Source organism: Amphiura filiformis, chromosome 6, assembly GCF_039555335.1.
Source record: "Amphiura filiformis chromosome 6, Afil_fr2py, whole genome shotgun sequence".
Taxonomy (NCBI): domain Eukaryota; kingdom Metazoa; phylum Echinodermata; class Ophiuroidea; order Amphilepidida; family Amphiuridae; genus Amphiura; species Amphiura filiformis.
Window position 1 is genome coordinate 3778584 of NC_092633.1, and position 24235 is coordinate 3802818.

General features: G+C 35.9%; 1 protein-coding gene across 1 annotated transcript; it reads left to right on the forward strand.

The window, feature by feature from the left end:
- Positions 1-7211: 7211 nt before the first annotated feature.
- LOC140154842 (tyrosine kinase receptor Cad96Ca-like) lies at positions 7212-18116 on the forward strand. The gene is made up of 10 exons (XM_072177483.1): positions 7212-7677; positions 7971-8186; positions 8595-8780; positions 8992-9102; positions 9831-10024; positions 11010-11132; positions 13311-13422; positions 14009-14105; positions 14640-14739; positions 16154-18116. The coding sequence occupies exons 1-10, from the start codon at positions 7608-7610 to the stop codon at positions 16238-16240; spliced, it is 1296 nt and encodes a 431-aa protein (XP_072033584.1). The 5' UTR covers positions 7212-7607; the 3' UTR covers positions 16241-18116.
- Positions 18117-24235: the final 6119 nt, after the last annotated feature.

The window sequence follows — 24235 nt, forward strand, 5'->3', positions numbered from 1 at the left end:
GGCTTCGCACGGTATGGAAACGTCAAAGAAATGAGGGTTTCGGTCTTCAACGAAATTTAAACGGAATCACAACGACTTTTTTGTCGTCACAAAATTTTCAACATGTTGAAAATTTCCCGACGAATAATATCGGCCGTCTGCGGTCGCTGACGGATTCGTCAGCGACAACTAACGGCAACCCACGATGAGTGACGATAAATTCAAAATTGCAATTCGCAGCTTATCGTCGCTTGCCGTTCACCCCTATTCGTCACTGTGTGACCAGGCCTTTACACACACAAAAAAAATGTTTTTATAACTCTTTTCCAAAAATGTATACTGTACATATCTTGCATGAATAATTAAGAATATACAGCACTTTTAATTAATGCCTTACATTTTCCTAGAGTACACAGCAACGTTAACCTAAATTTTTAGGAATAAAGTAGTTGACAAAAATAATGTTTTCCTTCATAACGATATTATAGTCATGTATCAGATATAAACTGATCGATTGAATGAGATTGATAATATAAAGAGTTTGGTACCAGCTGTCAAATTGATTGATAATTGCCCTGTCTGTATGTGAGACACCGCCCTGTATAAGACAATGTAAAGGGCAAATGAATCATCATCATCTTCATAATACTGAAATCAGTGCCTATTAACACCAATTATACTTTTAAATTACACAGAGAAATTTTTATATCTTTATAATTTTGCGAAATTTACATAAAATAATGCGTAAAAGATCACAAATTGCGTAAGATTTACACTTCTGTAAAACCTCAACATATTGCGTAGTTCTCTGTTGACACAAGCCGTGCATGATGTGCAATTTTACGTGTGTTTTTTCAATGTTTGGCTTCAGATTTGTCAGCCATATTGTCAATAATTGCTTTAGGCCTATACTTACATTTACATCTGATTTATACAGGCTTGAAGACATACTACTCTGGCTAACAATTTTGGATGTTTAATAAAATACTTCAACATACTAAATAGATTGTTAAAATCACACACAATTTCCATGACTTGTTTATGATTATAAGAGTAAAAAATCTTTTATAAATATTACTTGCATGTCAGTTAGTGAAAAGGGCAATTTTCTTAATACTATACTCATTGTTTTAATTAGGACAAACCATACCATGTAAATCGGTTGAAGACTTTTGAGCCATTTCAGAACTAAACAAAAACGTAGATAGTAGAAAAACCGTGCGTGTGAAAGAAATGGCGTAGGAATTGTGACGTATCCTCTGTTGTCCTGATGTCCAATGAGAAGCCATTGCCAGCAATGAGGTTGATGATTAGCAAGACGTCAGTGAGGTCTGCAGGAGTCCGACTTGTATTCAGGACATAATAAGGAAGACCCGCTTCCATGTGTATGTGGGTGGACGATAAGTTGGACCTGGGGAGATCGAGAAGGAATGAAAAATTGACTTATGTATAGTTACAAAGCAACAACAGCAACAACAACAACAACAACAATAACAACAACAAAACATACACCAAATAATAAAGTAAATTTTATAAATCTAATGATATATTCTTAAAGTGTATGTAGCTGGGAGGAAAAGCCGACGATCAATTGAAAATTTGGACCTTTCATATTGAAGATATGGATTTTTTTCCCAAAAAGACCTAATTTTTTTTGTGTGTTTTGGGGAAAAAATCCATATCTTCAATACGAAAGGTCAAAATTTTCAATTGATCGTCGGCTTTTCATCCCACCTGTATACATTTTAAGTATAAATCATCAGATTTATAAAGTTTAATTCGAGTACTGTTAAATATCAAAAATATCAATTTTTAATCATTTGCCATAAAATGTGTATTACATTGCGAATTTCAAAAAATCAATTATTTGATATCAGAAGGACATTCTTCGTATTCAGAATGCAATTCGATATGTCTGATGTGCTATAATGTCCCACAATAAATACTGTCCAAACGTTCATACCCCATCCCTTAAGCACGGTCATTATTATAAGACTTCGTGTCACGAGTTGATATTTGTAATGAGAATGCAATAGAAACCTACTAAACGCCTAGCTAATTAAATACTTGAGTTCATTAATACAAGGCGGTAATTTAAGATGTTTTTGTTTTTATGTCTATTTGTGGGTCAAGTAACTTGAGACTGAGTCCATCTTCTATGAGTAAAATACAGTTTGGTTAAAAAATCTTACTATATTACCACGTAAAATTAGCAAAAATACCACTATATAATGAATTCTATATATATTTTTATTTGTATACTGTTTTGTGCCATCTGTTTCGTTATTATTTGCTTTGTTATAAAAGTGTAGTTGTACGCTCAAAATGGAATAATATGGCCTTCATTTCATGATTTAATCCAACTGTCTTGGCCTTTAATTTCATGCGATACTTGCTGTCTTTCATAAATTGTATATTTATTAACCAAAAGTAATTTACCACACAGCGTTGCCATGGTATGACATTAAAGAAGCATTTCGAGTTTTCGATTGAAGAGATAAAAGGGAAAGGCGAATAATCACTTATTTAGTTATTTTAATACAAAATTTCCTTATCCGAATTAATGAAAGAAACGCATATTCTATATTTTACAATTGTTCACGATTAACATCTTTATATCATAATAGTCACGTGTTTCTTCATTCACGTGTTAAATTTCAGTCCAAGCTTATTCAGCTCATTAATAAACATAGAAATGCTCAGGAGAAATGCACAATTTAAAGCCATAATGTACGATCTTATAAAAATTGGTTACTTTTTTTCAAATGTGTAATATTTACATGTATGTCCCAACTTAAACCTAAGTGGATCAGCCAAGTTCGTTGTGTTCGTCATGTCAACAAAGCACTTTTGATAGTGTCGTGCTCAGACAGTTTACTTAGGGGTGGTGCAATAATTATGTGTACCCCCGGTCTGGTGAATTATAGGGGGGGGGGGGGAATTTTTTGGCAGGTCGAAAGGGGGGTCAAGCAACTTTTGGCATGTTGAAAGGGGGGCATGCGATTCTTGGCACAAATATTTTTGGCACCATATCTATATTACGCCCTAAAAAGGTGTAGGAAAACGTTAAGAACACATTCAAATATGCAAAATTTCCTGCTCGCTGCGCTCGCATTATATGATAAGACAATGTAAGGTTTTAAATTCGGGTTCCCCAAAATCTTGCATGTGTAAGGAGGGGGGAGGCAAAAATTGTTTGGCACGTCAAAAGGGGGGGGCAGAGGTTTTTGGCACGTCAAAAGGGGGGACAAAGATTTTTTGGCACGGACAAACAAAGATTTTTTGGCACGGCCAAAGGGGGGGGCAAGCAATTTTTGGCACACCATTTTGAAAATTCACCACCCCGGGGGTACACATAATTATTGCACAGCCCCTTAAGTCCTCCATAGAACTCCTCCACGTTAAACGGCCAAAATAACCTGTGGGGTTTCTTTCACTTTACCTTGTTATTTCGGCTGAAAATGGACAGAAACCTTTCCTGGAAGTTATCACTAATATTATTTCAGCATTTTGAGTAAAGAATAACCAAATCAAAATTTGATACAAATCGTACATTATGGCTTTAGAAACTATAGCGTTTGTCTTGAGCCAAAGTCTATAGCTCCTAGCCCGGGCTCCTAGACAGACGTACTTCGATAGATGAAGATTCAGAACTATAACACAATTTCCCAATAACTAAATAACATAGCCCTATTTAGGTGAGATAACAGATAACATACCTTGTCTCCTACTGCCATTATGTGTCCAAAATATGGATGAGTGATGACGATGATGTGCAATGTGTTGATGTTATGTTCCATTTTATCATCTGATAACCATGTTCTCATGCAACCAATAAACATTCATTCACAAACAAATACATATACGAGGCGTACTGACTATTTAAAGGCATGTTATGATGTATACGATGAGACATTATTCATATAATTGCGTTGTGATTGCGAGTGAGTGGCGTATACGTTCGACACGGAACTGCTTTCACCTGTTGCACGTATATTTGCCCACAGGCAACATATAAGCGCTCATCATCAGCAGACGGTTCTTAATGATTTAATTATTGTCATTGTTATTTAGATAATTCTTATTTTTGGCTAATTTATGTTATTGTACTAAGCTATAATTTCTTTTAATATTTTGCCACAAATTGTGAAATAATATTAGTAACAACTGCCAGGAAGGTTTTCTGGTTATTTTAATTCGATATATTAAAGGACACAAAATCCCACTATACTTTGTCGTTTAACTGCGAATGTCGTCATTAAGACATTGATTCAAAATTCAAAAATGGCTGATATCAATTTAATGTAAGTTGATACATGTGTAAACATCATATGCCTACAAATAATTATGCTAAAAAAATCAGGTTTCAAAAAACAAATTCATTCAAAAAGGTCGTACAATTTGTGGTTTAAAAATGGTCATAAATGATCAAAAAGGCTTCAAAATCTTTTAAAAATTCGGGCTGCCCACATCCTATCACACGGTAGTGTGATGTGTCCAGCCTGGATATACCCACATCCCATGGGATACATGGGAAGGGGCATATCATAGATCAACCTAAACCGTTTAAATCTCAGTAAAAGCAAATGCTAAAGTAGGAAAGACGACAGTAGGCCCTATCATTTCATTAATGAAACCTGGCAACATACCCTCCCTATATTATTCTCGATAGATGTAAATGTATCATGTTGACAATGATTTAGAATTTTCATACGCGGATGTATTTGAATTCGACATGATTTAGAATTTTCATACGCGGATGTATTTGAATTCGACATTACAGTGTTTAGGGCCTACGAATTTCAAAAAGGCCTTATCAGTTAATGCTGTTTAGAAAATATACTTCGGTAGTGGCTTTCTGCGCATACTATATGTAGCCTCGCGCGTATAGCCTGTATAAACTACAACACTGTATGGCAAAAATTGACAATAATGAAGGATGAGATATCATCATCGAGAGTCACTTTTACAACAATAAAAAATAGTCACTTACCTTAATATAATCCCACAAAACCATATTTGCTATTATGGGACCAATCCGGCACTTATTACCTAAATTTTTCTATATAGCACCTGAAGAACATCCGACGACATGTGCAACTTTGGTTGCCACTGGAAACACTAAACCAAAGCGATAGTAGTGTTTGTCATGTAATCTTGCGTTATCCAAAGTTCAAGAAGATATAATAAATCCGGAGTCTCAGTGTTGACTTATTTCATTCCAAAACATAGTACCATAGTGATTCATGTAGCTGCCAGGTCCTGCCTCTGTTACCATAAAGAAAACAATGATTTTGAAACTGATTTCTCGTCTTAGGATCAAAATAAATCAATTATTGCATCGACCAAGAACCATTCCAAATGTAGTATTACCAGAATGTATCAAAATGATTGGTACCCATCAATTTGGATGTTTATTGAAAAGCCTGCCTCTTCCAAATGCAACATTGGATACTCTTAAAATTTCCAGAATAGGCCTATAGTTTATGTATAGTTTATATACAATTAATCTACAAATTGTTTGGATATTTTGTTGAATTTTGTTGAAACTTCCAACTATTTTGTTTTAATCCCAGCCATGTTAGCCATGGTAATAACCAAAACACAAAACAAATAAACATCTCAAAAAAAGTAACTAACCCCCCTTAAATAATGGCCAATATTCAAAAAGGGGCTATTGTATTACAAATCTGTAAAATGCGTCGGAAGCAGAATTTATTTCTGCGCATTTTGACACCTTATTTGATACGATAGCCCAGAAAACAATAAAACACCGGTCAATTTAGTGTAGTGAGGTCCAGATTTGAAAGTTGCACTTGCATACAGATTTTTACAATACAAAAACACTCAGATATCATTACACAGTTTTCCTTCCATTACACTGAATACAAAACCAAGTCAATTTACTGCAACTTTCACATTTTGGGTTACATTGATTTAAATGTACGCTGAGACGTCAATATTTAGTCAATTGCTGCAAATGAGATGTCAAAATGTGCAGAAATAAATTCTGCTTCCAACGCATTTTACAGATTTGTAATACAATCACACGTTTTTGAATAATGGTCATTATTTAAGGGGGTTAGTTACTTTTTTTGAGATGTTTATATGATGAACCTATCCTAACCTAAATAGCTATAAGCCCGATGGCTAATATATTATCAACTTATTTCGAGGGGTCCGCCACTCCAGTCGCAAAACGGGCCTGTCCCAGCAAAACATTTTTTACCAAATATTTTAATAACACTTAAATAACATTATGTTAGAATATTTGCAGTAGGTTACCAACAAATGTTTTTAAATGTTATGAAAACGTTTTAGACCTTTTCTAACCTTTTGCGAACGATGTCGAAAACGTTTTGTGTTTGCTGGGGTGTTACTTAAATTTTCCATTATCATGATTATTCAAGTATATAAGCCCTTATCCTGGGCTGGGACCACTAAACCATGGATGAATGGAGAGGGGCAATGATCGTGGCTGGCACCGATTGGTTCGAACCAGTTATGTGTGGTCTTTAAAAAAATTCTTTTGGGGTGGGGGTTCAAGTATTTTACATGTCCAGTGGCGTATCATGGTCAGTTATTTGAGGGGGAAAAGAACAAAATATTGGTGGTGGGCGTCATATTGGCTGCGCGTGTTACTGTGATAATCCTCCCCCGCAAAGACCACACTTTTTCGAACCGCAACATTTTTGATCGCCACTAATCTGTCTTTTATATATTCGATTATGGCCCGGATTATTATGAACACAGATTCTGGAAAGGATCTGTGTTATGAGTCACCAGGGTTGAATGGGTGCACATCATTCAAATTTATATGAATCATACTACTTTAGATTTTTTTGTTTGTTGTTATTTTTGTTTATGTGTGTGTTTATATTTATTTCTGATTATTTGTTTTTCTATATATATTTCTAATTAAACTATCCTATACATGTATAGTTGATTACTTTCTTCAAAGTTCCATAATAGCCTTAACAATACTAACATTTAGTTCCCTATCTGGGAGTTTGACAGATATCTACAATTTCAACTGTCTTGGCCTTATTAAAGAACAACCCACATGTATTTATCAAAATCCACCAAGCAAGCAATATCTAATTTACATTGAATTGAAAAAACAACCTTTAATACAGTTCAAAGTTACCATGTACACGTGTTTAATTGTGCTGTAGAAGGTAGCGTAAAATCGTCTCTAGGTCAATAGTTTTTGACAAAACACCTTAAAAATGATTTCCGCTTGAATGCGTATGTCTACCTGTTACATAGGAATAGGATATACGGGAATGACATTAAATCTTCGTATATCGTCAGCTATGAACTTGATGCGTACAACAAACATTGACGTAACATGAATTATGTAGAACACTTAAAGGTTGATATCTTTTTGATTTGAAGATCAAAAATCGTGTTTTAGGATGGCGTAAAGACACGTTGAATCTTGCTGTAGTGTATGTATAGATCTATTGACGTTCAATGTAGATTCCCGGGTGTAGATTGTACTGACTATAATACGACCTGACTATTGAGTTGTCCTTGACATAAAGGTGTTTGTCAACCATTACTTTGCTTTCAAGTTCAGAAGATTTGCATGTTATGTTGTACCTGCAGAACTCGAAGAGGGGATCATGGGCGTCAACGAGAAGCTTCTTATTGCAATGGTGATACTGATGTTGGGCATCATATCAGATGTCCATGGTAAGTGCACTCAGCGCCCATGACTTTCAGTTCAATGTTGAAGGACTTACAGTTTTGTTTTTTAGATAAGCTGAAAACTACAATATTTGCGTATAGTTTTATTATTTTCAATTGGATTTACTCGGACTAAATGAAATAATAAAGATGATTCTATACAAATTACTTATAATTTATTAAGTTATTATACTTTTATAAATATTTGGGAGTGTGCTGTTGGTGTTTGGGTGTATGCTGAGTCTGTAAACAATTATTACTATTTTATCGTATACATCACACTTCTGATTATCTTGCAGGGTATTCGATGGACTCTGTGGCCGAACCCTATCTGATCTCCGGCTTGCTCGTAGGTGTGGCATTGATAATCAGTATTCTATTTGTAATTGCATTGTGTGCTGGTCAAAGTCGTCCAAATAGCAGTGCCAGTGGTAGTATACCTTTGTCCAATGGGAGACCAGGAATGATCCCAGCAGGAACGATTGCACACAGACCCAGTATTTTGAATGGTTATGGTAAGCTTTTTTCTGTCTCTCCTCTCCTCTCCTCTCCTCTCCTCTCCTCTCCTCTCTCTCCTCCTCTCCTCCTCTCCTCTCCTCCTCTCCTCTCCTCTCCTCCTCTCCTCCTCTCCTCTCCTCTCCTCCTCCTCCTCTCCTCTACTCTACTCTACTCTCCTCTCCTCTCCCCTCCCCTCCTCTCCTCCCCTCTCCTTCCCCCCTCCTCCCTCCCCCCTCTCCTCTCCTCCTCTCCTCTCCTCTCCTCTCCTCTCCTCTCCTCTCCTCTCCTCTCCTCTCCTCCCCTCTTTTGCTTACCACATTCCCTTCATTGGCGCCCCTTTCTCCAATCCTCTTCCTTTTCTTTTCTATTCATTCTCATCCTTTTAGTTCAGTTACAAAAAATGTCCTTTTTTAATTTTCAAACAGATATTCAGCTTCAAAACATGCTACATCAGCAGGTCCGCGATCGTTTCACATTTCCGCGACAAAATCTCACTTTTATTAAAGAACTCGGCGTAGGCCAATACGGAGTGGTCCACTTAGCCAAAGCCGTAGGAATCTCGGAGAGAAGTCAATGGATTTCAAATATGGTTGCAGTCAAAACTGTTAAAGGTAGTCATATCATTTTATACGTCGTAGTTCGTTGATTTTCACCATGAGAGAATTAGAGAGAGGCGAGAGTGAAAAGAGAGGATGAGAGAGGGGAGGGGCTGAGAAAGAGAAAGAGGCGGAGAAATGAGTACTATATTTCGGTTAACAAATATTAGCGTTTCGCACATTGTTTTCATATTTATTGAGAATGTTCCTGTTTGTTTCTCCTTAGCTAATGCAAGATCACTAGATAAGGTTAACTTTCTTCGTGAGCTTGATTTGATGAAGAAACTGAGGCCTCACCCTAATGTCCTCGGATTGATGGGATGCTGCGTTGAAAAGGGTAATCTGTTCACTGCAACAAATATTTTACTCAACATTGAGTAAAAAGGTCACAACTGAACAGTTGAGTAAAAAATTACTCAACATTGAACTCATGTTGAGTAATTTTTACTCATTTGTTGAGTTGTAACCTATGAACTCAATGTTGAGTAATTTTGTACTCAATTGTTCAGTTGTGACCTTTTTACTCAATGTTGAGTAAAATATTTTTTGCAATGTTGTTCAACTTATTCACGTTCTTGCTTCGATACGCTTTGAATCTAATAGCAAAATGAGTTCACTTTTACTTAATTATTTCAACTGATTAAAAGATTATGAGAAAGGGTTTTAACACATTCAAAGATGTATTTCTTTTTAAAAGTTACTCAACCCATAGATAGTGAAGGAGAGTGTTGAAACATAGATAGTGAAGGAGCGCACGTTAAGATGATAGTAACAATACTCTGCAAATGGATGACAATCTTTTGATTGAGAAAAGAAAAGAAATCATTAAGAAGAGGATCATGAGTTACTTTGCCAGGTAACACGCATGCTCTAACCTCAGATCCTCAGCCCAGAAGATATGTTAGATCCCGTGACCTTGAGGTTGAGATACCGAGATCAAATGCTGTAAGCCACCAGAGATGTCTTGTCATTATTATGCTCTTCCTGCGCATATGATATTACGCATAAATTCTTTTTATTGACGTTGAGTATTCTGTTATATTCTTCCTTTTCAAATACGTACAGAGCCATTTCTCATAATTGTGGAATATGTAGCCAACGGAAACCTCTTACAATTACTTGAGAGAAGTCGGATGCCGTATATTGCCAGTCTCAATCAATCTTACCGGCAGCCAGTAGCAAACCCAGTCAACCAGAGAACCCTCCTATTGATGGCTAAATATGTTGCAGATGGTATGGCGCATTTAGCCTCTCAAAAGGTAGGGTGAATAATATCAAAATGAGTGAATCAAACAATATCATTTCAGCCGAGCGCAAAAGAGTATGCTTGTGAGCTTATTGTTAATGTATTGTCTTATCGGTTTCAGAATAATAATCTTCAAATGTAGATGCAAGTGGTTATAATTCGCTACTTGCACGGTTCCGCCATTATGCACTATGTGCGGGGAGAACCTCGAACTGGCAGCATACATGAATGGGAATTGAACTAGTCATATAACATTCTGTGTAAGGTTACATAATTCTTCCTTTCATGTATCCTGCCAGTTCGAGGCTCTCCCCGCACATAGTGCATAATGGCGGAACCGTGCAAGTAGCGAATAAAGCCCTTATTTGTATTATATTGTATTGTATTGTATTGTAGTGTGTTGTATTGTATTGTACTGTATTGTATTGTATTGCATTGCATTGTATTGTATTGTATTGTATTGTATTGTATTGTATTGTATTGTATTGTATTGTATTGTATTGTATTGTATTGTATTGCGTTGTATTGTATTGTATTTATATCAGATATAGCTATGTAATTCCTTCGTCCTTGTGTAAGATATATGATGGGTTTTTAATTTGTGTGAATATGATGGGGGGGGGGTGCTTATCTGTGTATGTGGGGTGTGTGAAAAACGTGGGGGTGGGGGTGTGTATGTGGGGCGTGTACACCTGTGGTACGTGCGCACACCCCGACATGTGTATGTATGGTGGTGGTTGTGCAATGTATGAGCACGTTGAAGTGATTGTTGTTTTGTTTTTCCAAAACAAGCTTTATATCTATAATTGCTGCGTTTGAAAGTCCCTGGTCTTTGTTACAAAATAATTGAGTTAAATAGAGTATTAACAAAATCTGTAAAACAACTTTTTCATGAGCAATTGTTAAATTTAGCGTTTAACCGATATCCACAAACCCACCATGCCCACTGAATCATACAAGTGAATGCCTAACCTTAGTGTTATTGAACTTCATTTCAGTGTATACATCGTGATTTAGCCGCTCGAAATGTGTTAGTAGGAGCTGATTATTCGTGCAAGGTATCTGACTTTGGACGTGCGGTAGTAGGAACATATGTTGTTGACAGTGGCATCAAATTTGAGGTAAGTCAAACACAAATAAGCACATTTGTATTCCTCTATTTCTTCCTCAATAATAGTTTCTTCTGCCAAAGTACTTAGCAATAATGTCATTTTTTACCTGTATCATGGGTACGGTATAAAGTAAATTTTAGTGTATTGCTATGGTATTCCTGGTAATGGAAAAACAACGTTGATATTCAAAGTGTCCCCGGATTCAGACAGATATATGCTCGTGTCTTTAGTTGCGTGTAAGGGGGGGGTGTGTTTGGGGTGGGTGTATGGACGGGATAGGTGTGTGCATATCCATGTGCATTAGTGTTGTGGATTGGGGTATCTGTGGACGATGTACAACTATGACTATTTTTACACGTGTTGTAAATATGGGTGTTATGGTATTCCTGGTAATGGAAAAACAACATTGGCATTTAAATTGTCTCCAGATACAAATAGATATTATTATACTTTCTTTGGTTGCTAGTAGGGGTATGTGTGGGATGGGTGTGTGGACGGGATGTGTATATCCTAAAGCCAAGAATTTTCTGCTTTACAAATGCTAAATTCCGCTTTTCTCCGCTTTGTAATTTTAGCACATTTCTGACATAATAAAATTTCACAAGAATCTTGTGACGATCATTGCGATTTGCAAAGTTGGGATGGGTAATTGGGTATCATGGCTTCAATGGGGCGTTGTACGGTAAATCTATGACGGATTTACTTTATTTTGATGAATTTTGAAGACCCATTTCATTTAGTATTTTATTTATTTCTTTTCAATTGTATTTTTTTCCTTTTTCCAGGTCATTTTTGCTTATTTTTTATTTTTTTCTCAGAAATGCGTTTTCCGCTTTATCTCCGAATTCCGCGATTTTCGCGGAATTTCCGCAACGCGGAAAATTCTTGGCTTAAGTATTTCCATTTGTGTTAGTCCCTGGGGTGTTAGTGTTGTGGATTGAGGTATCCGTGTACGATATACAATAGCATCACCATGTTTTGCTTGTGTTGTAAATATGTGTGTTATGCTATGGCATTCCTGGTAATGGAAAAACAACATTGACGCCTAATTTGAGTTACAGATAAATAGTTGTGCTTGCTTGTTTGCGTATTGACTTATTGTGTAACTATATCCTATGTGCATTTTTGTATGCGGGTTGGTAAGGCGTGTTGGTGGGGGATGGAGTGGGGGTATGTGTGTTTTTGTTAGATATGGATGTCTCTTTGTTTGCCTGTACAAAAGTAAATTTAAGTATTATGCTGTGGTAGGCCTATTCCTGACAATGGTAAAACAACATTGACACTTAATTTGTATCTGGGGACAGATAATAAGTGTGCTTACTTGTTTGTGCTACTATGCGGGGATATGTTGGGGTGGGTAGGATGTTTTGGTAGTGTGCTATACTGGGGGGGGTGTCATATATTTTTGGAAAGATAAATAGGGGGGGGGCTCATAACATTTTTGATGACCAAAATGTAAGGAGTCACAAGATGACCACAGATAGTGTATTTATTTTATTCAAAAAGACTGATTTCAATACAATTTTAGCCTGTTTCAAGGGTTAGGCGTAAGGTGTACCCGGTATCGGTGGTTGGGGGTCGCAATTTTATTGACGCTGACTTTTTGTAAACTTGGGACACATCCACCTTCCGAATAAAATGCCAGCCCCCTTATTGTGTTATATGTGGGTATTTTGTATGTGAGTTGTGTGATTGAGTGGATGTGTGTCAGGTGTGGGCTGCGTTGGTTTGTTCGTGCTAGAAATCGGGATGTCTTTTTGTTCGTCTGTACAATTTCAGATTGTGCTATGTGGTAAAACAAGATTGACGCCTAAATTATTTCAGGTTCATTTGATTTATTAAATGTTATATTACGTGCTAATGTAAAGATAATTATTAACACATGCACGAATCCGCTCAAGCCAGACTATAACGATAACATCCCCGTGCTCGAAAGACACTCACCTCCAAATGCTTGCTGCATTATGCCTATTTGAGGTGTTGGGGTGTGCGGGGAAATGTGAGCGGGATGTGATATATTTGTGTGGGGTGTGTGGGGTAGGGGTACGGGGTGTGTGTGTGTGTGGGGGGGGTAGCTCTGGCACTCGAGAATGTTATCGTTGTATTCTGGCGCGTGGGTTATGCGTAGGCCCTATACTATCTTCAAATTTATTTCATTTAAATGCTTTTCATTTCACCATACGACAGGGCCCGCTACCTTTACGCTGGATGGCTATTGAATCATTGATAGATGACATACATACGTCGCTCAGTGACGTATGGGGATTTGGTGTACTACTTTGGGAAATAACTACGTTAGGTACGAAAAAAATAAATTGAAGGAATAGAAGAAAGAAAGAAAAAACAAAGAAACCAAGAAAGAAAGAAAGAAAGAAAGAAAGGAAGAGAGAAAGAAAGAAAGAAAGAAAGAGCAAGCAAGCAAGCAAGCAAGCAAGAAAGAAAAAGAAAGAAAGAAAGAAAGAAAGAAAGAAAGAAAGAAAGAAAGAAAGAAAGAAAGAAAGAAAGAAAGAAAGAAAAAGAAAGAAAGAAAGAAAGAATTAGAAAGAATTAGAGAGAATTAGAGAGAATTAGAGAGAATTAGAGAGAATTAGAAAGAATTAGAAAGAATTAGAAAGAATTAGAAAGGAAGGAAAGAAGAAAAAAAGAGAAAAAAGAAAGAAACAAAAAAAGAAACAAAAGAAAGAAACAAAAGAAAGAAACAAAGAAATAAATGGAGGGAGGGAGGGAAGGAGGGAGGGAGGAAAGAAAAAGGAAGGAAAAAGAGGATAGAGACGTGGAGAGATGTGGAGAAAGATGTGGGTGTGGGTGGGGTACACAAGGAATATATATATAAATACTTTAAAAAATACAATACTTATTACCATGTATGTGTTGATATTGCATAGGTGCAAGACCATATGGAGGGATGGCACCGAAACAAGTTGTTGAATTCGTAAGACGAGGATACCGTATGGAACGACCTGTTCACTGTAGCGTTGACGTGTAAGTCCAATACAACTTAGCATCTTAGCTGAGGCATCCTTCTTTGTTCCAAACTTTGTTCCAAACGTCAAGCTTAGAATATACTTTTGTGTGTGATCATGACGTACAAAAGTCAGTTTGCGAAATCGCGTTCAGTGAAAATTTCAACGGCGAGGAGCTTAAGTTCCGCATAAAAGGCCTATTTTTACTGGAGTGAACAGTGTAGCATACTTCTGGAAGAGTATAGCAGATGCATAATAATATAATATGTTTAAATATAACATGTCATAGGTTGCGTCTGGTAAGAGAGGGGTAGGGAGGAGGAGAGGAAGAGCATTGAAAGTGGACAGGGAGGTGCGGTGGCGGTATGAGATTATTGAAAGACGTATAACTTTGAACCAAAAATGGTCCTAGATTGTTTTTTAATAAATAAAATGGATTGCGATGAGTAGCAGTTATAGCATATAGAGAATCGCCATAAGACTTCCGAGGGGCTGGTTTGAAGGCAATTTTTGTTTTGTTTTATCCCTGATGAATGATTATTACTCACTGCAGGTATAACGTAATGATGGCGTGTTGGTCCACGGATCCAGACAGAAGACCAACGTTTACTCAACTTAGTGTGGACATTGGCAGAATACTTAACCTAAAAACGGTGAGTGTGTGCAGAATTGTCAAAACAAATAAAGTTTCTTGGCTATTACAAGAAAATGTTCAAAATAAACACTGAAAATAAAAACAACTACGTAACTTAAGGGATCTAAAATGAGCGTTTATTGCGTTTCGACAGTATTTTTTGTGGGACATGAGAGCACCTCAGACCTATCGAATTGCATTCTGAATACGAAGCATGTCTTTCTGATATCAAATAATTTTCATTTTTGAAATTCACGATATAATACAAATTTTATGACAAATTATTAAAATTTGATATTTTTCAAATTGTTGATATATAACAGTCCTCGAAATAAATTTTATAAATCTAATGATATATTCTTAAAGTGTATGTAGCTGGGAGGAAAAGCCGACGATCAATTGAAAATTTGACCTTTTATATTGAAGATATGGATTTTTTCCCCAAAAGACCTATTTTTTTGGTGTTTTGGGGAAAAATCCATATCTTCAATACGAAAGGTCAAAATTTTCAATTGATCGTCGGCTTTTCATCCCACCTACATACACTTTAAGTATAAATCATCAGATTTATAAAGTTTACTTCAAGTACTGTTAAATATCAAAAATATCAATTTTAATGATTTCCCATAAAATGTGTATTACATTGCGAATTAAAAAAAAATCAAAATTATTTGATATCAGAAGGACATTCTTCGTATTCAGAATGCAATTCGATATATCTGATGTGCTCTAATGTCCCACAATAAATACTGTCCAAACGTTCATACCCCTTCCCTTAAGGCCGTATAAAATGAATGTTTTGGTTCTCGTCCAGAGGATTTTCACGAAATGATGAGGAGGGAGTATTTTTCCAATGTAAAATTAGCATTGTCAGTAGGTTTTGGTCTTTTCCAACAGCGCTCGATCGAGGAAACGATGAGGCCCCCTTTTTTTTTCAAATGTGAGATTCTTGAGAGATAAACCCCCTAGAGGACCACAAAAAGACTTGGAAGTGATCCTTGTTCTCTTCATGTACATGAAGATTTCATAAGTCATTCCAAAGTCTAAAAAATTGAACAATCTAAAAAACGGCCTAAAGGATATCTACAATAAATTTAAAATATTGCATATTCTGCATATCTTGTGTCAAAGTGTCAACATTTATTTTGTTGTTTTTAATTTAATTTATACATTCGAATAATAACTTAATTCATACACTCAAATATAAAACTTAACTTATTATATACTCGATTAAAAAACCCACCACCAACAAAATACCCCCCCCCCCCCCCCCCCACCAAAAAAAAAAAAAAAATCCAATACTATTCCAGCGTCCTGATGCTTCTAACCGAGCCAAGGCTAACTCAGATTGCGACAAATTGTCCATCATCCTGATCATCGTTTTAGACCAGCAAATTCCACACAATTCTGACATCTTACACTTTTCTTTGCAGGATTACGTATCTCTAAACAGAATCGACAGAAGACTATATGATGGGGACAGAACATTCGTGGATCCTTTCGAACACTTGGATGTATGAAGCAAACGTTTCATAGCGTGGAACAATGTAATATGTCTGTGGACGTTTATACGACAAATCAGATTAAGGCATTGGGACATTATACCATTAATGTTTTGGATTCCATTTCATGATAAATAATTCTTTTTGGGTCAGTGTTACTACAAATTGTGCAAAATACGGTAACATTCAAGATATGGCAAGACTCTGGTTTGTTGCCAACGAATGTCGAGGTATAGGCTACAGCAGCTACCTACAATGAGTCGAACACCTTTAACTAGAGCCGTCTACATCTTCTTTGCCAGTTTATTAGACCTACAGGATTTCATCTCCGATATAACCGAAGCCACATCACCACATAATCTAGGACATACAAATTCATTTCTTATTTGACTTTGAAACATGCATATGGAAGCCACAAAAAATCGGGCGTTTTTAAATTCCGATCTCGGCTATAGAGGTGTACGGCTTCGTGCCGGGCTTCGTAGGCCAATGGACTGGTCCTATACCAATGGGCTATATATTCCATTTAAAATCCACACTAACCTTGTGGAAGATTCTGGAAATATCTACCACAGGGGGAGTATGAAATTCAAATGGAATGAACATGTTATTTGAAACTCACCCTCTTGCAGTTGAAGATTCGGGTTGAATTTTTCTCAGAGGGTGTATGAGATTCAAATGGAGCTGCTAATGTATTCATTCCATTTGAAATTCATACTCCCTCTGTGGAAGATATTTCCAAAATCTTCCACAGGGGTAGTGTAGATTTCAAATGGAATAGCCCAATATAAACGTTTTCTTGACGTTTCTTTTAACTGAACTTGTTAAACCTGCAAGTTTTATGTTTAAGATATGAGATTACTTCTATTTTTATATTTTGTTGTATATAATAGTTTGCAGATAAGTTAAACAGTGCTAAAGGGTTGTGCTATAACTATGTATACACAGTGGGTGAATTCTCAAAATTATTTACCAAAATACGCTGTCCCCCTTTAAACGTACACAAATCTTATTGCAGATTTCGGGAATCTCACACTTGAAACCATAAATTGTTTAATCATGTGCAGCTCAGTGAGCAGGAAATTTGGCATATTTGAATATTTCCCTACTGTATTCTACGCCTTTTAGGGCGTAATATAAAAAAAAATCCCTGAGCCAAATATTGATTGCCGCCCGTGTTTAACCTGCCAAAAATAGAATAACGTAACGTAACGAAACGTACGTAACGTAACGTAACGTAACGTAACGTAACGTAACATAACATAACATAACATAACAGGTACTTATATCGCTTTAGCATATGGTTGAACATGACACTTTTCACAACTTAAATCTACGACTTAAAAGGCACAAAACTTAAAGCTACAACTTAAAGGCATGATATGTGATTTGCTTCACAGCGACACCCTCAATTTTTCTCGAACTGCTACTGTCTGCATGATTGTAATGCCCAATGGTATACTAAAATACCACGTGGAAGACAAAGACTGAAGTGCTATAATTACAGTAAAATTTAATTAATAAATAATTCCATTTTGCTGGACAAAACCAAGTGAATTTTCACTCACTACAATATTTCGTCCTTCACATTGGAGGACTTCATCTGGTATGACTGATGGCCTTTTTATCCACTTTCCCAGGAAACTGGTTTCCGGTACTTCTTAGTCGAGTCCTGGATTCGTCAAGCAAAATGAACCTAATTGAATCTATTCAACGAAGTAAAATTTAAGGTTTTATGTTAAATCCGGAGATCTCCGGTTTTATTCCGAGTTCACCTATCGAGTGATGGCGAACACATCTCGTGCATGTGAGCCCATGTGTATCATTGAATCGGTGACGTATAGCTCCATGACGTGAAGCTCCATTCAATAATAATACAATCGGCGAGCTAATACATCATTTGTGTATAGATTGGAAGGTAAATGTGAGAGTTTTAAATTGAATTGGCTCTTTTACTTGAGACCAGAGTATAATATTGCTGCAAATAGAGGTGATACATGTTCTCTATACGGTTTGCTTCTCAATTTAATCTGGTTCCGCGGTTTTGAATGGTTTGCAGTTTCGGGATCATCCTGGTGTACACATAATTGTTGTACTACAGAAATAGCCCTCAATAAAGATTTCACAAACATACATTATAAGACTACAAGAAATAAATGTTTAAGCTTAGGATAATTAACCGAGTGCAGTGCACTAGTCTAAAAAATCGCACGCGACTATGGGTTTGAAGCCCGGTTTGAAGTCGAGATCCGGAGTGAGATTATCTTGATGAATGTACTCAGCACTTGCACGAGTTTGATTATCCTTCATTCGCTTAAGGTTTGGTCTGAACCCTGGAATTATGAAAACTTTCGGGCCTCATAACTGCTAAATTATTAGTCTAAAGAATATAAAAGTATACATTTTTAGAATGGAAATGACTTGATGAATTCATCTGTGAGGTCAATTTGGGCCAAAATGCTCATTTTGAGAAAATCCCAAAAACGGGTTTTTGGCCCAAATTTTTTCGTGCAACGTAACAAAAAAATTGTTTGGCCAAAAATTTTTTTTAATTAATTTTAAAAAACTAGATAAAAATATCTAGGGGCCGGTTTTTCATTTTTTTGAATTTTGACCAACTTCACCAAAAATATTTGAAATTTGGGCGAAAATCAGGGTTTTTTTTGAAAATGTTGCATTTTTTGACCATTTTTGGTGAAAATTTTTCAAAGTTGGTCAAAATTCAAAAAAATAAAAAAACGGTCCCTAGATATTTTTATCTAGTTTTTAAAAATTAATAAAAAATTTTTGGCCAAAGTATTTTTTGTTAAGTTGCACGAAAATTTGGGCCAAAAACCCGTTTTTGGGATTTTCCAAAATGAGCATTTTGGCCCAAATTGACCTCACATATGAATTCAGCAAGTCTTTTTCCAGTCTAAAATGTATACTTTTATATTCTTTAGACTAATAATTTAGCAGTTATGAAGCCCGAAAGTTTTCATAATTCCAGGGTTAAGACCACCCTTACGAGCGCCTCACTCACTATAAAAACAACATATTTTAAATTGTTGTGCTCATTATTTAAGTCCGGGATTTAAGTTCGAAAATGTAGGCAATGCAACTTGAATAAAAACGCTGGCCAATGCATTATTCGAAAGGAAATCAGCTCATAAATCCTCGTAAAATTTGGGCGTTTTTGACCCCAAAAACATGATTTGATCTGCTTGGCTATTTTGAGACTTTTTTAAAAATATAATGGACCCGAAAAAAGAAGCTTTTTATATGTAAAGCAAAGTAAATATATAAGCAAATTTGGATAAGATGTTAACAATAGTATTTTGGGTAAACGTTTTAACCAGCAAATTTTTAACCTGCCTTTTGAGGGTCTACGATTAGTCCATTTGTTTGATTTGTTCGGGTTTTTGACAACCCTGGATAACCCAAGAAAGCCTCTTTTGAAGCTTATTTACATTGGGGTCCATTTGAATACCGGGACGGGTTGGGAACAGTCAGGGGTTAATACCCTACTCTTTTCGAAACTGGTTGCGAGATACATGCACATATGTGACGTGTCATGTCAAAAGGAGACACTTTTGGGCAGGATCGTAAATGGAGAAATGGGCAAAAATCTGCCCGGGATGATTTTTTCACAATTTGGGTTTGTTGCGAATTTGTGATGTTATTAATGTTAAAAATATTGTCTGATAGTTTCAGATCAGAATATAACAGGCATCTTGTATTTTTTGAGACATTTTTCAAGGTAATTTCTACTCTCAACATTGTCAATAATATTTTTTAAAGGCTGATATCTCAATTTTGAAATTTTTAGTATCATAACTTACGAACTCAATATCTTCGCTTAGGAATGTCCGATTTCATTGGGGAAAACGGTGTTGTGGAGCAAAATATCTCTATATTTAAGATATGTAAAAACCTCAAAATTGATAACCTGCCCAAAAGTGTCTCCTTTTGACATGACACGTCACATATATGGTTCTCTGTACACGGGACCGACGGCTTAACGTCCCCTCGGAAGGACGGGATACTTCCATGATTCATTTACCCAATTCTAAATGAACCATGTAATTTACAGATGTTGCCAATAGGAATGTATTGGGGCAGGTAGTTATTTTTGTCATGTGCATGGAAATTTTAGACTTGATTTCATGACATATTTCTCAGTGCGTGAAGCACCGTAAGCTGGAAAGTTAACATTATATTTCTTAGTGCGTGAAGCACCGTAAGCTGGAAAGTTAACATTGTATTTCTCAGTGCGTGAAGCACCGTAAGCTGGAAAGTTAACATTGGATATTTGCAACTAACAACGCTTTCCACCACAAGATGTTTATTTTCTTAGTTTATCATAATAGCCCTACAAGTAAAATTTCAAACAGTAATTAATTAATGAATTAATTATGCTAGTGAAATTTCAACACAGCAATACAATTATTCATTTACTTATTTATTCACTGCTTAAGGGAAGGGGTATGAACGTTTGGACAGTATTTATTGTAGGCCATTAGAGCACATCAGACATATCGAATTGCATTCTGAATACGAAGAATGTCCTTCTGATATCAAATAATTTTGATTTTTGAAATTCGCAATGTAATACACATTTTATGGCAAATCATTAAAAATTGATATTTTGATATTTAACAGTACTGAAGTAAACTTTATAAATCTGACGATTTATAATTAAAGTGTATGTTATAGGTGGGATGAAAAGCCGACGATCAATTGAAAATTTTGACCTTTCGTATTGAAGATATGGATTTTTTCCCCCAAAACACCAAAAGATATTCGGTCTTTTGGGAAAAAAATCCATATCTTTAATATTAATAATAATTTGTCATAAAATTTGTATTATACAGTGAATTTCAAAAATCAAAATATTATTTGATATCAGAAGGACATTCTTCGTATTCAGAATGCAATTCGATATGTCTGATGTGCTCTTATGTCCCACAAAAATACTGTCGAAACGCTGAAAACGCTCATTCCAGATCCCTTAATTGATTCACTTTTTACTCATTTATTCTCTCTAACTAAATCAATTTTTACTTTTTTATTTGTGAAAAAATGAGAGGAGATGTATAGGGTCAAGACAAGAACATGTGAATACTCCCTCGGAGGCGAAGGAGCTTTGTGATTTCAATGGTCAAGAAGTTAATTTGATAAACAGCGCCTTTGCGTAGAACTTTAAATAATTATCTTGAACCTTGATTTCGTGTAGGCCCTATTATAACAGATATAATTTCCAAGTGTGCGGAGCACTGTAAGCTGGAAAGTCAACATTATTATTTCATATTGCAACAATGCTTTACACCACAAGATCCAATGCTTTCAATTTTCATTTCAAAATGAGACCAAAATGATTGATCGATTGATTCATTGATTTTTATAAATCTTGTTAACATGACAGAATACCTTTTAAAGGAGGATTTCGTGATCCTATCATCCTCTTTTTATGACATTTTTCAGTAGATATCCACGAAAAAAGCTTATTTCCAAAATTTCAGTTGATTCCGATATTTGTGAGTTATGCAAGATTATGTGTATTACACTGCTCCATAGGCCACTGTTGTAATTTCGTTCTGGTATACCAGAACGAAATTCAAATTTGGCGATATTTTTGCTAAACGAATTAATCTGCAAGAAATAATTGGTATACATAAACATTATGTAGCCAGAGGTATCCAGTGGTATAAAAATTTCAACTTTTTTGAGAAAATTGGGGGGGGGGGGTGGGATGAGGCTGTGGATCACGAAATGCCCTTTTAATATTAATACATTGGTATTACAGGAAATACGTCTGTCACAATATCAACGCGAATGTTTTATGCTCATGGCGCGGATCTGAGATCTCCTTTATAGAACCGTACCCGTACCATTCATTTTGTGTGCCAGCTCAAAACGTAAATAGCTGTAAGGCGACAAAAAAAAACACCTGTTCTAGGGGCCGATGGCCCGACCTAGAACAATTTAGCAATTTTTTGCTAAACTCATGTAAAATTAGCCGTTTTGGGGGCAAAATTAATTAATTTTTGCTGAACATTTTTGGAAAATATGTTTACAAAAACAGATTTTGGTGAAAAAACAAATAAAAAACAAAAACAAACCCCAAAAAAAAAAAAAAAAACCAAACCACCAAACAAACAAACAAATAAAAAGAACAAGAAAAAAAAAAAGAAAGAAAAAAAACGCCGACCCGGCAAAATAATAAGAAAAAAATTCTAGGGTTGGGTCTATTTTAAGGGTCGGTCGGGTTACGCCAATCAAACAATTTTTTAGGCCTATACCAGTACCATGCACCCGGTAAACAAACATTGCTCAGCTGATTAAATGAATAGAGCCACAGGTGTATGTACCATTGCACCTGTACTACCGCATTCATGACATTCCATTCTCTGTCGGCGTCCGGTCGCTTTACCAAAATGAAACTTTATGTATATTCGTGTTATTGCGCGCACACAAAAAAGTGCCTCGACTAAAACTGGGATTGTGGATGAACATTGAATTAAAAGTAATTATTACCCAACTGGTTAGTATCACAGTAAAGTGTAAAAAGGATCTTTTACTTATATTTATCTATTAATTAATTAATTTCTTTGTAAACTTTCTGTTCACATTATCATTACGCGAGCAGACGACGTAATTCGGCAGCAACAATTTCATAAAGTTTTGATTTACGAATCGGCTGCCTGGCCTGGTAAAAAGTGTCTTTCGTGTTTGCTAATTTTTAGTCTAAATTGTTGTAGAATATTAGCAAATCAAGACATAATCAAGAGGAGTCGTAGGCTGGACAATGTAGATGATGTGGTACAGAAAGTAAGTATTATTTTATTTGTCTTTTATCGTTTTAAATTTGCAAATGTCTATAGGCACTGTAGGAAGATACCCGAGACCGTCGAGGGCCTACGCTAGGGAGAAATGCATATGCCCTGCATGGTTGACTTGCGAAAATAAACATTTTAGTTAATTGATTTAAAATTTGCTTTAGACCAGCGGTAGTATGAGGGGGCAAAGACAAATTTTTGTCTATTTTTTCAAGTTTTCGCCCCGTTTTTAGTCATTTTAATGACATTATATACTCTTTGCTGCCCCCATTTTACCCCTGAAAAATATTGTGGGGGAGGATTTTTCCCCTCCCGGCTAGCGGCTACCCATTGGCTATTACTGGGGTATTATTCAGTATTGTTTTACTTACTTTATGAAGTCCGGGTATGTAGTAACGCCGTAAGCATGATAAGAAGATTGACAAATTTTGAGCTGTTGAAATGTTTAATATTATTCAACTGGCAAAAAACGGGTATTTTTTTAAAACCAGAGGTATAAAAATTCATCGGTCGAATAGATATTTAGTTCATGCTACAATATCACGATATGCCCATTCAGTGATTTGCTCATCCGGATAATCGTAAAAATCATCAAAATTCAGGTTTTGATACCTTTGTCTTTGTCATAAATGTGTTAGCCTGCTACTAAAATGGTGGTTCAGCCGAAAGCCGCGTAGGCCCCTATTTAAGACAAGAATAAGGAATTTACATGAATCTGTAATGTATATAGGCCCCTACTGACAGTATATAAATTAGGCCCTAGCCATGTATTGAATGGGCGTCAACTTCGCCAATACTGTTGTTTTCTTCGTTTTTTGCCAAATATTTTATTTAAAAAATATAAAATGATAATTTAAATGACTTATCCTTCACTTTCGTTGAGATCACTGAATGGGTCTTTAATGTAGCACGACTCGACATGCTTTGCGTCTGTAGTGTTATAAATTTTGTGTTTTGCATTCCTTATCAATTTTGTGTTTTGCATTCCTTATTCCTTACAAACCGCAGCATACAACGAACAAAAATGATACTATGTCGAAGTTTGGTAAGTGCAAGGTGAATCGTGCTACATTACAAAGTCATGGAATGCCTCTCAACTAAAATACGCTGGCGAAGTTACGTAATTAATCGGATTAATTACCATAGCAATAGGTGAAAACAATTTTGAACATATCGCGCTGCACTACAAGCAGGT